At 48.0% G+C, this 18,412-nt stretch overlaps 1 protein-coding gene across 1 annotated transcript in view; it reads left to right on the top strand.

Annotated features, from left to right (window-relative positions):
• Positions 1–18,412, top strand: part of ADAMTS17 (ADAM metallopeptidase with thrombospondin type 1 motif 17) — a 348,017-nt gene that overhangs the window by 50,119 nt on the left and 279,486 nt on the right. The window contains exon 4 of the mRNA XM_032391277.1: positions 11,622–11,794. Within this exon, the coding sequence (XP_032247168.1) occupies positions 11,622–11,794 (173 nt within the window). The remainder of the gene's footprint in view (positions 1–11,621; positions 11,795–18,412) is intronic.

Below are 18,412 nucleotides of genomic sequence, written 5' to 3'. Positions count from 1 at the left end.
TTTCTAGAACATGCCATGCTTCCTTCTGTCCCCAGGGCCTGTGCACATGCTGTTCCCACTGCCTAGCCTGCTCCCAGCTTCTCTCTCCCCACCCCCAGTTAACTCCTGTCCTTCTGATCTTGTCCTACGTGTCACTTCCCCATGGAACTTAGTTTAAATTGAACCCCCTCCTTTATATTCTATCAAAGCCTGAGCTGTTCTTTCTTACAAGCATGTGTTACATTTATAAATTTTTATATATTTGTGCATTTGGTTTACATCTGTTCCTTCTAGAGGAGGGTCACCTACATGGTGGCAGGGCTTAGCACCCAGTAGGTTCCCAATAAGCATCTATTGGCAGAATAAATACCTTTTGACCTTACCTGTAGGCAGCGGTGCTTTCCTGCTGGGTACTTACATGACTCTGACCATGGGCGGAAAGGTCCAGTGGGGCTAGCGCATGTTTCCTGCCCCTGGCCCTGCTGTGTCCCAGGGCCAGGATGTGGATCATACCTCCTGCCTGGTGGAGGGACTGATTTCAGATCCCAAGGTTGATCAGTTCTTCATTTGGGATCTTCACCATGAAAAGGTAAAATATAATAACCCCCCAAAACCAAAAAAACCACAACTCTTATTTTCCACCTTTCTTTGTAAGGAATTTACATGAAAAAAAAAAAAAAAGTGCCTTTTATGAAATGACTTGGCCTTGGGGGAAGTTATTTAAAGAATTCATACTTGGAGAGTAAAAGTTATTTTTTTCCTATTTGAAAAAAAAAAAAGAGCGGGAAGGCCATTATTTTTCAAGGATGTTGGATTTCTGCAGCTGCCGAAAAGTTCACCTGGCTGGGAGCTCTTCTGCACACGTGGAACCATCATTTCCAGTTGGAAAAGATCGCTTTTCTAGAAACAGACCCTTTTTGCTTTGGTTGACGAAACAAAAAGGGATGAGAAAGTCATTTTGGAGAACCTGATGATTTTATTGCAAAGCACGGTGTGGATAAGTCTGTGGGTGCAAACTGCAGAAGCTACACCTAAAAACCCACTGCTGGCTCTCTGGTTGTTCACGGTTCCTCCTCCAGCGCTTTCGCCCACGTTGACTGAGAGTCTGTGCGGCACTGTCCCCAGGTCCTGGGATGTGGCTGTGATAGGTCCTTGGAGAGATCTATGGCATGTGCACGTGTGGACGTTTGTACTTCTTCCCTGGAGCCCCCTAGTGATTGGTTTTTGTTAAATGGTGACTCCGAATGTAGGGCAACATTCCTGTTTATGGCAGTGTGGAAATGCACATCCAGGACTCCCATGGCGAAAAATAAATCCTTAGGTCCAGAACGGGGAAGAATCCTTGAAGCTCGAATGAAATCCAGAAAGTAGTTTAAGGACCGACCCTCTCATTTTAGGCTCTACCCATTTGCGTCTAGTCAAGAAAATGGAAACCATGCCAGGTGTTTCCAACAGAGGGATTTCCCATGGGATTGGTTATATCAGTGACCAAGTCTGAATGAGCAGAAGGGGGACCTTGGGGGACCCAGGAAACAGCTGTCACCTGAGGGCTGGGACCAAAGAGCTTGGGGCAAGGGTCTGAGGGGGCGTCAGACCACCAACGCGTTTAGCCAAGCTGGTGGCCCTATGGATGTACCTCTGAGGGGGGTAGGGGAGCTAGGCTGGAGCCCTATTGTCCAGTAATCCTGCTGGAACAGTGCCATCCTGAGCTGAAAACACCAGGAGCCCCTTTGCCTCCTCTGGTCTCCCTCTGGTCCCCCTCTGGTCTCCCTCTAGCGCCCCCTGTTGGCAGAGCTGAACAGAAAGCCAGCTAGCAAGGGCGTCTGGGAAATGTAGTTTGCAGACTCCCAGCTCCAGAGCAGAGAGCAGAAGAGGAGCTGAGAGACCAAAGACAAATTCCGGGTGCATGGGAAACAGAGACCTTTCTGTTAACTGGCTCCTTTGAGGACATCCGGGTCAGGCCCAGTTGAATATCTAGAGTTCCCAATTCCCAGCCTGAGGGTATTTGGGGCTGCTTCTTTTAGGACAGCAGGGCTCTTGGACATACAGTTGAAACCATACATCTTACCATTTCTCGTGCTGTGGCCGCGGTGGCCTCCGTGTCCTGCGAAAGAGTTGGTGCGGTGGGGAGGGTCTGTGTGTGGAAAGCCTGCTCCCAGCAGCACTGGGTGTCTCCCCCGAGGAGACAGACTCACTCTGTTTTCCAGGCTTTCATGAGAAGCATTTGTGCTATGTGCTATGTGAAGGAGGAGGGTCATGTGAAGCATTCTAGCCTATGTGAAATGTTATGAATGTTTCATGGTTTCAACAGCTGATTTCACATATAGTCATGTCTTATGTACTATCACGTTTGGGATTACAATATCCCTCCCTCTGGAATGTTGGGAGGTTGCATTGGGATGTCGAGCAGGAGTGACAAGCTCCTCCCTCACTTTACTTGAAACTGTTGTTTCTATATTATTTTAACTTATTGTTGCCTGGTTGAGGATGGTCTTAGAGACATTGCTGCTCAGCAGGAAATATCAAAGGCAACAAGTGGGTTGGTGAGTGTCTAGACGAGACGTGCTAGTTGATGGAGAATATGAGCAGCTAGACCCTCTAGAGCGCAGGAAGGCGTCCAAGTTCCCAGTTTGTTTCTGGGATCAGGCAAGGTTTAAAAATGAGTCTTTAGACCCTAATTGTGAACCAATGGGCAGATACTTTTTTTTTTTAATTTTTTAATTTTTAAAGATTTTGTTTATTTATTTGACAGAGAGAGACACAGAGAGAGAGAGAACACAAGCAGGGGGAGCGGGAGAGGGAGAAGCAGGCTTCCCGCTGAGTGGAGAGCCCGATGCGGGGCTCGATCCCAGGACCCTGGGATCATGACCTGAGCTGAAGGCAGACGCTTAACAACTGAGCCACCCAGGCGCCACCTGATGGGCAGATTCTAACCGGCTCTGTCAGATGGCAGAGCTGTGGGCCTCTCATGACCAGATTTGCTACCTCCTCCTTAGGTGGAGGAAGCACCTCATGAGAATGTAATTCTAGAACATTTATGTGAAGTTCCCTCAAAATTCATCTTGACATTAATGAGGAATTTCAAAGAGTTTTAAAAAAAAATTCATTCAACTAAGTATAATTCTTGAATTTCTACTGTGTTCCGGGCAGCGCTAGGTAGGGGCTGTGGCAGGTCCAGAGGATGATGTTTGGGTCTCTGAGCTCACAGTCAGGTCCAGCAGGCAAGCCCAGACCCACGTTAGACTGTAAAGTGGATGTTAATAGCTGTGGAGTTTGGAGGTGAGCAGGGGACTTGGGGGGCACTCCAAGCCCCTCGAGGTTGGCCAACTGGATCTCCCACCAGCAACAGGCCATGGAGGGGCTCCCAGGCACTCTCTGTGGACCCCAGAGTTCCAGTCTTCTGCTTGATCTGGTCTGAGAGGTTCTGTTAGTCCCATCGTTACTTTTGTTTGCCAGATTTGAATTAGTTTTTGAGGTGGCAGGCACAGAAAAGAAAAACAAAACAAAACTGTTCACATGTCCTGCATGGTAGCCCAGGCAGCCTACGCTGGTGGACCCACAAACCCTCAGCGCCTGGGGTGGGGTGCTGGGAGGCCCCTCTTGGGGCTTGTGCCATGAGGCAAATCCTGCCTGCCAAACAGCTCCCCTCTTATTCCAGAAGCCTCTGTCACCATCTGTGACCTCACTTGTCCTTTCTAACTCAGGCCACTTGCCATTCTCCCTTCTTAGTTCGGCTGCCCCACTCATGCCCTCCCCATGTTTTGTTGGCTGCCGGGCCCTCCCTGCACGGAGAGACCATCCAAGGTTGCCGACTTGGAACACACGGTGGAATTTTTCCGGAATTCCTTTTGTTGCGTGTTTAATTTTAGGCTCTTCGGTGTGAGAGAAGGTTCCTATCAGATACAAGGAAACAGAATTCATGATCACATTTGCTATAAAACATGTGTCAAAAATGCTGCCTTGTGCATCACTGAGAGGCCCCCATGAAAAGTCTTTTTGGTATTTTTTATTTTAGAGGCCGGTGTGAGGTAAATAATTGCCTTTCCCTGAGGAATGGTGTCCTCCCACCCGTCGGAGGAGAGTGAGAAAACTGACAAGCAAGGATGTTTATCTTTAAAAAAAAAAAAATGTTTTCAGGAAAGTCAGAACCAAACTCTAAGGCAGAACGGATGGGTTAGGCCGTCATCCCTGGAATCCCAGTCAAGTGGGTTGGTGGCCCAGAGCTAGATAATTTGACAAATTTCTTTGTGCCTCTGGAGGTTTGCATGATGACAGTCTGTGACTCTGGCCGCGGGGAGGGGACTCCCACAGTGTGGCCAGCAGAGCCAAGTGCCTGTGGGATTTTTATCACCAGAGCCTCCATGGGGACCTTCTCTGTCAGTATATTTGCATTTTTTTTTCTTTTCTCTGGTTAGTTCTCATTTAATTTCAGTCTATTTTGGGGGTGAGTCACCTTCAATCTCTTACGCTCCGAGGAAAATCATGAGGGTGCTTGAAGTCTTTCTCGCCCTCTGTCCTTGTGTCCCCCATGCAGTGCTCCATCTGCTCGAGCTGGATCTGATTTCACCAGAGGTTGCCGTTTTCATAGATTCCACCTTTGACCTAGTTTGCAGGAGCAGATTTGCAGCTCAGAGCTAGGAAGCTCACCTATCACCCCTCAAAGAACCATGCAAGGGGATGCATTTCGCACTGAGCCGGCATGTCCAGATCTGTCCCTGTCCCACCCCGGAGGAGGTCACCTTGTGGGGTGGTGGCTCCACCAAAAGGCCCCAAATGCCCTTTGCAGTGGACACGCTGTTCCACACACGTCAGTCCCTCACGAGGAGTGCTAGCCTAGCTCCTGGAGGCTGTGACTGGGACCTTAACTGCAGACAAGGGGAGCACACAGCTACCTTCCACAGAGACCGTGTTCCTTACATGCTGGCGTGGCAGGTGTGACTTTATCTGTCCCTAGTGCTCCTACGCGGCTGGTGCCTTTCATCCAGAAAGTCTTCAGATGAAATAACCGCGCCCTGGAAGCGATCCTCCAAAGAGTATCCTTGGACAGCCCAGGGGCTGTTTGTGTCCATAGGAATAATGTGTGAAAATGAATGTTCTAACCAAAAGGGATTCCTTGGGGGAATCTTACCTTAAAAAACAACATCTTCTGCACCCAAATTATGGGTTGGTTGGAGGACTCTCTTATTGTTTGACAAGGTTTCTCTGTGGGCAGTCGTGTTCCTGGGTGGTGAGCCTGGGCCGGCCTCCACCTCCTCCTCTGCTTGCAGACACGGACTGAGCACTTGCTGCTCTCGCCGCGGGCTCTTCTGAGCTCCCCGTGGCTCCCTCATTTCCTCCTCCCCAGAGTTGAGAGGGAGACTTAGGGGACCTGCCTGGGTCACCCAGCCAAGAGGGACACCCTCGCTGCAGCCTCCACAGGCCCCTCTCGTGTCCCGTCTCCGGGAAGGACGACAGTAGTCAAGCCACGCTTTATTGAGCACTGTGAGCCAGGCGCTCTGCTGAGGGCTTGCACCTGGGATCTCGACAGCAGCCTGGTGCGGGAGGAACCCAGATTCTCTCTGCCTCACTGACGCGGCATCGGAGACAAAAAGAGGGCAAGAGAGGTATCCCAGGTCAGACAAGACAGTCTGGGAGCCAGGATTTGAATCCAGCTGTTTTGTCTTGAAACCCATGTCCTTAACCACTAGGTCCTTGCCCACTGCCACCGCCGTCGGAATCCTCATCATAACGAAAGGTGCCATTTATTGAAGAATCGTAACATTCCAGGGAATGTAGTAAGCGTTCAGTGAGCATTTCACTTAATCGCTGCAAACCTGGGTGGCGGGTATGATGATTCTGATTTTAAAGGCAGTCACAGGAGGCTTGGAGGGTTGTCTGCAGCTTGCTCAGCAACCCGAACCCTGGCTCCTGATGGAACTGAGCACACCCTCTGCTCTGCCCCAAACCACAGCCCTGTTTTGAATCCATGTTATCAACGCTGTGGCTCTCAGGCTGCAGACCTCCCTCCCCTCTCCTCCCTCGCTGTCCTGCTGTGTGCATCCTTCTACTAGCCCAGGAAGGGATTCCTCGCCCCAGGCTTTATAAAGGTCTCATAGGATGGGGCACAAATCACTGAATCTGTGCCTCAAGGTGAGAATGAGGGACAGGTGGCCTTCCTCCGACCACAGGTAAATTCTTTGCAACATAGCCGGCTGGCACCAAGGGTTTTTGATAGGATTGCCTTTACCCTGTCCTCAAGAAAGCTGGGGAAAAGCGGAGGTCAGGGCGGCTAGGTGCATATCTGGTTCTAGAGTCTTCCCAGTCCCCTGTGCCCTTGTGCCCAGGTGCAGATGTTCTTGTATCTGGACCTTGAGTGCTGTGTGTGGGGAAAGCTTATGTTTCTGGCTTGAATGACAGCAAGTTTAAGTCTGAATCTTTCCTTTAATTCTGTAAGCATGTTGGACACCCCGGACCTAATTCCTAGTGCTGGCACCAGTCTTGGATTTTTTGGCCTGAAGCGCCCTCTGTCCTTGGTCTTGAAGGGCCCAGTGCCGTGTCCTGTATTTGTTTTCTCTCTAACTTGCCTCTGCAGCTGGTGCGGGCTTGTTTTTCCTCTCTCTTGGCACGAAGGTGACCTGAGGTCTTCCCTGGAAAAGACCACGGGTAGAATCACAGAGTAATTCTTCCAGCGGTTGAACTCTCACACCAAATATTTTGTGATCCATGTGTTGTTTCTCCCTGGTAAATACCTAAAGACTCTTTATTTTTAAACTAAAGAAATATCTGTTTCATACAGAGCTTGATAATTCACACCCGAGATTTTTTTTTTAGTTTGCCAAGAGCAAAGCTTGTAACTAAAAATGACAGCTTATGTATTTGCTCAGCATTTTCAGTAGTCCCCAAATTCTTAGAATCAGTAATAATGTCAATATTCTAAAAGCACCACATTTAGAATGCCCTTTTTCTTCATGTTTTTCTCTTTCCCCTCTTGTTCTAAAAAAGACTTGGGGTATCTTACATAAATACATAGAATTTTCTTTTTTTTTAAGATTTTTTTTTTTTTATTTGAGAAAGAGAGAGAGAGAAAAAAACGAGCGAGGTGAGGGGCAGAGGGAGAAGCAGGCTCTCCGCTGAGCAGGGAGCCTGATGCGGGGCTCGATCCTGGGACTCTGGGATCATGACCTGAGCCGAAGGCAGACGGTTAACTGACTAAGCCACCCAGGCGCCCCCTGAATTTTCTTTTTTTAATGGATAATTGGAGCAAAGGGAAAATAAATGTAAGAAAAAATAATATGAAGCCGGAAATTGAAAATCTACCAAGTCAGCGCCAACTCCAGCAATGTGCTGGCAGACGAGACCACAGGGTGGACTTGGAATGATTGCTGGTGTCTGTAACAGCAGGAGAGGGCCTGGAGCCCCACCGGCTGTGGTCTGTCCTCATCAGTGGGGTGAGGGCCGCCTCCCTTGTTCCCACAGTGGCTGGAGACAGCAGACCCCGGAGCCCAGCGTGGAGGGCCCTCCAGGCAGCTGCACACCTGCCCAGCCTGAACTTTGACTTCTCCGGTGAGGTCTGGATCCAGCACCCTTGTTATTCCGAAATTAGTGTTTTTCTTCTTACTTTTCAAGATGTTTATAATCTGTGAATATTGGTGTTGACAGATATTGTCTGTTAAAGTGTACGTACGCAGTTTGTGGAATTAAAGGTAAAAATGTATTACGGTTCTGTTCTCGCCATAGGGAAGGACTAGCCATCAGTGGTGAGGGCATGGAGCTGCTGGTGGGGTGGTTGATGAGAGTGAGGAGCAGGGAGGAACAAGCTTCCCTCCACCCCCCTGTTCCTCTCTGCCACTACCCCCAGGAAGGACAGGGGCATTGAGAGAGGGAATGTTGGTCCTTGGTCTCTTGACCTGCAATTCCAAATCCAGGATTATTTTTTTAAGATTCTATTTATTTGTTATGTAGACAGAGAGTAAGCACAAGCAGGGGGAGCGGCAGAGGGAGAAGCAGGTTCCCCGCTGACAGGGAGCCCGATGGGCCCTAACCGTGACCTGAGCCGAAGGCAGACGCTTAACCCACTAAGCTACCCAAGCGCCCCACCAAATCCAAGCCCTTTGACACTCATTTTGTGGAAGGCCTGCCCTGCCCTGACGTGAGGTCTTTCTTGACCCCCCATTTATTCATTTCACTGCAGAAATAGTAGTGCCTTTTGATAACAGCTTGCTGCCCCAGACCTCATTTGAAAGTGGTATTCGGTATGTGGCATGCCCATCGGATTGCCTTGCAAAATCTGAAAAATTCTGAATTCCTGAAACCCATCTGGCCGCAGGGGTTTGAATCAAGGCTTCCAGCCTCTTCCCTTGGGTGCAGGGGCAGGACAGAGCACCAGGGTGCGCGTTACCAGCCAGCCTAGCGTGGTTCTGGCCTGACAGCCCCAAGTAACAACGCTCAGCGAGGGGAGTACAGACAGCCTTGCGACGGGCCCCGGGCAGCTGGGAGGGATAATTACCCCGTAGCTGCTGGAGGGCCTGGAACAAGCTAGAGACCCTCCAAGCGGAAGGAGCATGGTGAGTGGGGGCTGCTCAGAAATCTGTGCCCCATCTTCCTGGGTAGGACCTGCACCTGGGTAGGTTGATGCAGCAGCATCGATTTCGTGATGCTCAATCCAGAACCCTTTCCTGCTGAGCTTTCTTCGGCCCTCCTACTGTTAGGTTTGACGCTCAGAGGGCAGCGAGGAGCCTGTTGGCACACACAGGCCGAGCAGGTGGGGAGAGTCAGAGCAGAGCGGGGGAAGCTTTGGGTTCTAGGGCCGAAATCTCCACTGCCTAGTGCTTGACTTCGGCTTTGTGATGTGGGAAACAGGGATTCCACTCACTCACTCACTCACTCACTCACTCACTCACCCACCCATCCACCCATCCACCCACCCATCCATCCATCCATCCATCCATCCATCCATCCATCCATCCATGGGTGCATTTGTCCAGTGAATTTCCTGCCACACCATGTGCTAGGCCAGGGGCTGGGGGCCATGAAGGGAACTACATGGGATAGTTGTAGTGAAAATCCTTTAAAAACCACAGAGCAAAAAAATTAAAAAATTAAAAAAAAAACACAACACAAAAACCCGGAGCTCCTGACCATTGTGTTTTACCTATTAGTATTCTGGGCACGTGTCAACCCATAGCATTTCACCCTGTAGGACACCCTGTTTATTAGCTCTCTGTGGTCCATCAGGGAGGGAGAGGTAAGTCTTATTAGTCCTACTTTGTACTTAAAGAATGATGCCCAGTACAGTATTTTTTAAAAGATTTTATTTATGAGAGAGAGAGCGAGCAAGTGAGCATGAGCAGAGGGAGGGGTAGAGGCAGAGGGAGAGGGAGAAGCAGGCTCCCCTCAGAGCAGGGAGTCTGATGTGGAGCTCGATCCCAGGAGCCCGGGATCATGACCTGAGCCAAAGGCAGACGCTTAACGACTGAGCCACCCAGGCGCCCCCCAGTGCAGCATGTTGATCTGGTCTGGGAGTGATGGGCTACTTCTCTCAGAGACTGCTCAGCTCACATGGTTCAAGTTCACCATCTTCCAGGGACAGATTGCTAATGTGTCCTCTGGACCTGGCCAAAAATATAGCTCTTTCCACACAAGAACCTGAAAACATAGGACACTTTGCAAAAGTAAGTGCTGAGCAGCCCACCTGGGTGGGGGCGGGGATCTGCAGATGAGACTAGGAGTTGGACCTGCAGCACCACGTGGCTGGGAGAACGTGGTTGTGCTCATGACAACAGAATGCTTACTTGGGTGGCCCTTCACTTCCACTGCGTTGAAATGGGAGCAAGGTGGTTTGTTACAAAATCCAGGTCAGCCTGATCCAGGCAGGGAGCACCTGGCAAGCAAGCACCCTGAGCCCAGAATGTGGAGATCACCCCTGTGCCTCCTTCCTCGTGGTCAGAGATGAATGGGTTGCTGAATGTGGGTATAGGTTTACAAAGAGACCTTGGACAAGCGGCCTCTTCGTTCTGCCCATGTGTAAGGCAGCGCTATCGGAGACCTGGCCTTTCGTCTGAGCATGGACTCTTCCCTCACTCCACTGCTGAGGCCCGGAAGTCTTGATGGGAGGTGGACCTGGCTCTGGGCGAGGAGAGACAGGACCAACACATTCATGCTTTTCATCTTGCGTTTCTGCAGCTCATCAGATAACGTACCTAGCTCCCCCATGCCTTCTGTATTGTTGTGGAGAGTGTAAAAGTGACATCTGTGTTTTTCTCAAACTCAACATCATTATTTTAAATAAAGTAATTCTGGTTCATTGTATACACTTGGGAAATACAGAGAAAAAAAGGAAAACGAAGATCACATATCCCCTACCATTCACGTTTTAGTTACGTTGTACCTACGTTGGTTGGTTATCTGTCTGTCTACTTATTTATTTATTCCCTTTGGGGGCCCAAGGGTACTTGTGTGCTAAATCTTTGCAAAATCACAATTTAACTATAAATACAGATTTAGTTCTGCCTCTCTCTATGTTGCTAAGTAATCGTCACAAACATGCCTTTCCCGCTGCAAACCGTTTTACCATGGCTGGCTTTCTCTGCGGTTGGATACTTAGATTGCTTTTTGGTTTTCACAGTTGTAAATTACATGGTACAGAGTATTCTTGTTTGTTCATGATGACCCATATCTCAGGCTGTTTCACAGTGTGCTTTTTTGGCTCTGGAAGGATGAGATCACTATGAAGCCAGTTTGTGCAATATGAAGGCTGGGTTTGCTGTGTGGAAATTGTAGCAGAGATGACACCTGTCATCTCTCTAGGGTCTAGTGCTCAAAATGGAAATAATAGTTATCAAATTTAAGAAGTGCCTTTCTATTTACATACATTTGGATCCTGAAAATGCATGCTATTCATATCAGCCTTTAGCGTTGGTCAGAGGGGTTTTCACCAGCAAAGCCTACGTCACTCTCACCTAGCAGCTTGGAGTTGCCCAGACACTCTGATTTGGGCTCTAATTGATAACAACGATCAGATCTAATAGGGAATCAGTTTATCTAAAGAGTCAGCAGAGGATTACCGATGACCCTTCCCTGGGTTGACGAAAGGACCCGTCTTGGCCGGGATGTGCGTGTCAGGTGATTTTCTTTTCTGATGCTGTTTTGTTTTTCTTTGAAATAATGCTTTGTTTTGGTTATTAATGTTTATGGCTCCTTATTCGTGACCGTCAGAACAGTGGCCAGAGTGCCAACCTCCCCGGGTCCCAGCTGTCAACAGTGGGGTTAGCCCTTTCAGAAAGCTTGCCGGGTCTCTGCCATTAACCTGAGGCGCTTTCCGATCTCTCCCCAGTGGGCCTGGGCTTCCTTTCCCTCCGCTGACTTTGCATGGCTGGCTGCTGTCCTCTGATGGGGCAGGTTTTCTCTTCCCTGATGTTCAGTCCCATTGGCCTCCTCAGCTGCGATGTGGACAGGTGTGAGCCCCCTTCTGCCCCTCACCTCCCCCTGTAGGAAGTGAGCTCAGGATCCACCCCCCCTCCCCCCCCGGGATGGTGGAGGTCCAGCTCTCCTGGCCCCTGGAGATTGACCGTTCTCTGTGGGAGGCTCAGCAGGAGGCCGCTTCACTGTATGGTTTTGGAACTCAAAATGCCAAGGCCTGCATGGATGTCTCTGTCGTTTTCTAGAAAAGAAGAAGCCAAGGAAGGGCAGGCCATCCCAGGACTGGCGGGAGCGGAGGAACGCCATCCAGCTGACCAGCGAGCACACGGTGGAGACGCTGGTGGTGGCCGATGCTGACATGGTGCAGTACCATGGGGCAGAGGCCGCCCAGAGGTTCATCCTCACCGTCATGAACATGGTGAGTCTCCCGTCGAGGTCCTGGATGAGTGCTCTGTCCTTGTCTTTTCCCCAGGTTGGGGGATGGAGACACAGCCCTGTCCCACGGGAGAGGGCCCGGCCGCCGACTCTGCCCTCGTGTGTACTTTCAGCTCGGGGGGCTGCTCAGTGGTTGCCCCGCCTGCCATTCCTTACCAGCGGTTTGCCAAGACCGTGCCTAAGTGCCAGGCCCCGTCCCAGGGGGATTCCAAGTTGAGCGGGTCAGTCCCTATTCTAAGGAGTCAGTGGTCTAGTAGAAGGCATCAGGATCACACTTGAATGTGAATCAGCTCCTGCCGTGCGCCGTGAGGGCTGGAGGAGAGTGGGGGGAGAGGTGGTCTGGTTGCGGGTACAGGGAAGGAGCCACGAAGCCGGTGTCTACCTCTGATTAGATGAATGGGGACAGCCGGAAACCACATGACTGGTGAGGGGGGAGGGGCTGCACTCCTCAAAGTTTAGACACGGAAAGACTTTTGCATGCATCCCCACTCCACCCATCCATCCACTCTCCTAACGAGCATTTTTTGAAGACCCTTGGCATTGTGTTAAGGTGTTGGGGATATAGGTGCGAAACAGACCTGGTCCTTCCCTCGGAAGGCAGTGGTATTGGCAGACAGATAAAACGCCCGCCCGTGTTCTAGTAGAAATATGGGCAGGGACCGCTGGGGGCCAGGCGCAGGGCTGCTGAGTGATCATCCCACAGCGTGGAGTCTTCCGGCGAGAGCTGACCTTTGAGCTGAAGAAGAGTAAGAGTTTGCGAGGTGGGGGAGGGGTGGCCGGTGGGGCAGGGAGGCTCACGCGGGGAGGAGGAAGTGCTGGCCCTGGTCTCTGAGAAATATGTGTTCTTCGTCTGCACAACCCCGAGTCCTCCCGGTGGCTGCTTAATGACGGGTTGCTGTGCCTCCGTCTGCCCAGAGCACACCCGGGAGGAGGGCTGGTGGGGCTGGCTCCACAGCAGACTCTGTCCTCTGTAGTTCATTTCATCTCATTTATGTTTTTTAATTGTCCAGAGCACAGGTGCCAGGAATAAACACTCATTACGGCAGCGCAAGCAGTAATGAGGCAAAGCTTCCGCTTTGACATTTGTTTTCATAATTTTATCGTCAGGGCAGGGGCCGCTGTTGTATCACAGGCAGGGAGGGGGTGGGATGTGGCGATGTAGCCCCCAAGCCCCCCACGGCTGTAAGACGGAAGGACAGGGACCCAGTGGTCCCCATGCTTGGCTTTCATTCAGCACTCTTCAGTCCCCTTCCGCTGCTTGGACGAAGAAGTTGGAGGCTCCACATCCCATTGCCGAGGGCAGATCTGGGGCCAACCCCATTAAATTGGGATTTAGATGTTTCCTGATGAGGCCTACCCAATAAGAGCGGGGCCACTGTGGTGAAGGGCATCTGGCATGTGTACGCTAATACCGAACCCTCCGGTCACCTCCGGTGGGGTTTCTTGGCCAGTCTGATGAGGCCAGAAAGCAAATGAGAGCAGAGTCTCCTGACCCACTTACACAGACTCACCGGGAGCTGGTTTCTGTGGCTCTCGTGGTGGGTCGCCATTCAGAAAACTTAAAGACAAGTTGTATGCAGCCATGGTACCTTGTTTTGAACAAGACCACCGTCCACCACTACCACCCTCCAGGTCCTCAAACCCTGGTTTTGAAAATCCAAAGAATTCTGTTCTTCCTGTGGCTGTTTTAGCCTAGGGATTTCCGTTAGGAAGTGAGATCTTCTTTAAGCCAGGAGGATGGGAAAGGACTGTGGTGGGGATGAGGAGCCCTGTCATTAGACAGGTCTCTAGGTGCAGTGAGCAGGGAGGTGAGGCCACCAGCTCACCTCTCTCCCGTCAGAGTGTTTACTGTGGGCCTGCAGGATTGGACTGGCTCTGTTTCCCTAGCTTCGGTGGATTTGGAAGGGAATCTGCTGGAGCAGCTGCTACCTTCCTTGCAACATGTTTCTCTCCAGGCTGCGGGAGGTAGCATCATGGGTGCCAACATCCTCTGGGTAGATACCTGCCCATCCACGCTTGCCGCTCGGACCCTTGAGGCTAAATCTAGACAGGCTCCTGTCCCCAAGGCAGGCCTGGGCACTCATAGGGACTTGGTAACACGTTCAAAGCTGGGCGAATTGGGTGTCATGTGTTTGCTTACAGTTTTCATAGCCTCTCATGGTTGTGATGTGTGTGTGAATTAGATCAGCACCGACCAGAGGCACGTGTCTGAGAGGAAGGAAAGGAGTGCACGTCTGTGATGAGTAGCTGGGTTATTTCTCCTCATACCCGGTGGATTTCATTATATTTCCATCTTACAGAGAAGGAAATAGAAGCTTGCAGGGAGTGCCGTAGTCAAGGTGCAGAGCCAGTGAGCAAGGACACGGCAGGGCGGGCACTCAGAGCCAGGGCTGAGGGACTCCGGTCTCACTTGTTCAAGGTCACAGGCCTGTCTGGGGCCCGTTGTTTCTCTCCATCTCCACCCTGGACTGCCCATCGTTATCTCTGGCATTGGAGACTGCCGGAGCTGCCTCGTTGGGCTCCTCGCGTTCGTTTTCTTTCCTCTTGATTCCTTGCCAGAGAATGGCCAGCAAGAGCTTCATCCAACAGAATTAGGACTTCGTTACTTAGCAGCGCTAAGCCCTTCTATGGCTTCCTGTGCACTTGATGGGGAGTGCTCCCTGTATTGCACAGCCCTCCCAGGCTGTGGAACTGGGACCACCTGCTTCTCCTGAACTTGATTCCCTTCCCCACGTCAACGCTGAACTCCTGCCATGTGGGCCCCTGTTTCTTAGGTGCCCCAAGCTCTTCTGTGACTCGTGGTCTCTCTTTGTCAGGAATGCTCTTCTCCCCACTCCTTATCAAGCTAGCTTTCTCTATCTTTGAGCGCTCTGGGTAAATGTCCCCTCAGAGTGGCTCTCCTTGCTGACCCCTCTGAAAAGGCCAACCTGTTTTCTTTATCATAGCAGTCTGCTTTTGCACTTGGTCCTTATCTTGAGTTATAATTCCATATTTATTTGCTTTTTAAGAGCCATCTTGCTGCAGAGATTTTTTTTATGCTATTGAATTTAGGCTGGTATAAATTCAATTTAGAGCATTGTAACTTTAGGATGTTAAATGTAATCCCCATAGTAACCACAAAGAAAATAGCTACAGAATATACACAAAAGAAAATGTGAAGGAGGGGCACCTGGGTGGCTCAGTTGGTTAAGTGTCTGATTCTTGATTTTGGCTCAGGTCATGATCTCAAGGGTTGTGAGATTGAGCCCCATGTTGGGCTCTGAGCTGGGTGTGGAGGAGCCTGCTTGAGATTCTCTTTCTCCCTGTCTTTCTGCCCCTCCCTCCACTCACTCACTCTCTCTCTAAAAAGAAAAATAATAAAATAAAAAAAGAAAATGAGAAAGGAATTAAAAAGTTTCACTATAAAAAAATCAACTAAACACAAAAAAGTAATGCAGGAAATGAGGGACAAAAAATGCTATAAAGCATATTGAAAACAAATAGTAAAATACAGAAGTAAGTCCCTCCTTATCAGTAATTATCTTAAATGCAAATGGATTGAATTCTCCAGTGAACAGGTCAGCAGGATGAGGGCTCCTGGGTGGCTCAGTTGGTTAAGTATCTGCCTTCGGCCCAGGTCATGATCCCAGGATCCTGGGATCGAGTGCCACGTTGAGCTCCCTGCGCAGTGGGGAGCCTGCCTCTCCCTCTGCCTGCCTCTCCGTCTGCCTGCCTCTCTCCCTGCTTGTGCTCTCTCTCTGTCAAATAAATAAATAAAATCTTAAAAAAAAAAAAGCAGGGTGGATTAAAATACATATCCAACTATATGCTGTCTACAAGAGACTCACTTTAGAGCCAAAGACACAAATAAGTTGAAAACAAAAGGATGGAAAAAGATATCCCACGCAAATAGTAACCATAAGAAAGCAGAAGTGGCTATAGTAATATCACACAAACTAGACTTTAACCAAAAGAACAAAGAAGGATCCATATATTAAAAAAAAAAAGTTTCAGTACAGCAAGAAAAACATAACGTTGTTAAGTCTTTTTGCATCTAATATGAGACCATCAAAATATGTGAAGCAGAAATTGGTAAAATTGAAGGGAGAAACACACAGTTATGTAATAATAGAGACTTCAACCCCCCCCCCCCCACCCCGCCACTGTCAATAGCGGATAGGACAACAAGACAGAAAATAAGTAAGGAAATAGAGGACTTGGACAAACACAGTAAACCAATTCGATCTAACAGATACACAGAATCCTCCATAACAACAACAGTCCTTATTTACAAGTGCACATGGGACGTTCTCCGGGATATAACATATCTTAGGCTACAGATTAAGTCGCAACAGATTTAAAAGATACCATACAAAGTATCTTCTCTTGACCACAGTGGGATTAAGTTAGAAATGAGTAACAGAAGGAAAACTAGAAAATCCACGAATATGTGGAAATTAAACAACATACTCTAAACCCATGGGTCAAGGGAGAAATAACAGGGGAAATGAGAAAATACATACAGATGCATTAATGAAAACGCAACACATCAAAGCTTACAGAACACCACAAAAGTAGTACTCAGTGGGAAATGTATAGTTGTAAATGCTCACATTAAAAAAAAAAAAAAAAAAAGATTTCAAATCCGCAACCTTACTTTAAAACTTAGGGAACTAGGGGAAGAAGAACAAACTAAAAGCTAGCAGAAGGAAAGAAATAATAAAGATTAGAACAGAGATAAATAAAAAATAGAAAAACAGAGAAAATCAACAAAGCCAAGAGCTGATTCTTCAGAAGAATTAACAAAATCAACAAACCCGTAGCTAGAGGGACTAACAAGAAGACTCAAATTACTAAAGTTAGAAACAAAAGTGGGCACACAACTACTAATTCTACAGAAGTAAAAGACATTATAAGAGAGTACTATAAACCATTGTACACCAACAGATTGGATAACCTTGATGACCTGGTTGGATTCCTAGAATCACAAAACTTAAGGCTTTATCATGAAGAAATAGAAAATTGGAAGATTTAGAACTAGTAAGGAGATTGAATCAATAGATTCAAAAATCTGACCAAAAAATACCCTGGACCTGACAGCTTCACCGATGAATTACACCAAACATTTAAAGAACAAACAGATCAGTCCTCTTCAAACTCACTCAAAAAACTGAAGAGGAAAGAACACTTCCTAAGAGACTGGTATTGCCTTTACAAAGTTTGATGAAGACACTACAAGAAAAGAATACTACAGTTCTTTATGAATTAAAAAAATACAATTTACTTTGTGAATATTCATGTAAAAATCCTCAGCATAATACTAGCAAACCAAATTCAACAGCATACTGAAAGAATTATACACCATGACAAAGTGGGAGGTATGCCTAGAATGCAGGGTTGGTTCAACATACAGCAATCAATCAATGTAATATACCACATTAATAGAACAAAGGGAGAAAATACATGATCATTTCAACTGATTTAGAACAAGAATTTGATAAGATTCAATACCTTTCCATTAAAACAAACACCCAACACACTAGGAATAGAAAGTAACTACCTCAACCTCATAAAAAACGTAGATGAAAAATCCATAGTGAATCTCGTACTCAAGGGTGAAAGCCTGTAAGTTTTTCCTCTAAGATGAAGAACAAAGCAAGGATGCTTGTTTTCACCACTTCTATTCAACATAATATTGGTAATCCTAGCCAAAGCAGTTACACATGAAAAAGAAAGAAAAGGCATCCAAATAGGAAAGGAAGAAGTAAAATGATCTCTATTCACAGATGACATGATCCTCTATGTAGAAAGTCCTAGAACTTCCTCCCTCAAATTTTAGAACTTATAGAATAATTCAACAGAGTAGCAGGATACAGAACCACTACACACAGATCAGCTGAACTTCTATATTTAACAATGAACAAAAAGGCAATTGAGAAAACCATTTCATTTACAGTAGCATCAAGAACAAATACTTAGTAATTAACAAAAGAGGTGAAAGACTTGTACACTAAAAACTACCAAACGTTAGTGAAGGGACTGGAAAGACATCCATGTTCATGGGTTGGAAGACTTCTTATTAAGATGTCAGTACTACCCAGAGCAATCTGCAGATGCAGTGCAGCGAAGTCCGGACAATATTTGTCTTTGCAGAAATGGAGAAATTCATCCTAAAATGCTCATGGAATCTCAAGGGAGCTTGAATAGCCAAAGTAATGTTGAGAAAGAACCGAGTTGGAGGTCTCCACACTTCCTGATTTCAAAATGTACTACAAAGCTAAAGTAATCAAAACACTGTGGTGCTGGCATAAAGACAAATACATAGAGAGCCTAGAAATAAACCCTGACAAATAGGGTCAAATGATTTTTGGGTGACAAGGGTGACAAGACCATTCGATAGGGGAAGTGTTTGTCTTTTCAACAGATGGTGCTGAGAAAGTTGGATGTTCACATGAAAAAGAATGATGTTGGACCTTTACAACTAATACAATATACAACAGTTAACTTGAAATGGATTAAAGACCTGAACATATCAGAGCTAAAACTATAAAACCCCTAGAAGAAAACACGGGAAAAACTTCACGACATTGGATTTGGCAAGGACTTCTTGACTATGACACCA

The sequence above is a fragment of the Phoca vitulina genome, unplaced genomic scaffold, assembly GCF_004348235.1.
Source record: "Phoca vitulina isolate PV1807 unplaced genomic scaffold, GSC_HSeal_1.0 scaffold61, whole genome shotgun sequence".
NCBI classification, from domain to species: domain Eukaryota; kingdom Metazoa; phylum Chordata; class Mammalia; order Carnivora; family Phocidae; genus Phoca; species Phoca vitulina.
Note: the sequence above shows the minus strand (reverse complement) of the source record. Positions and strands in the feature narration are given on the sequence as shown.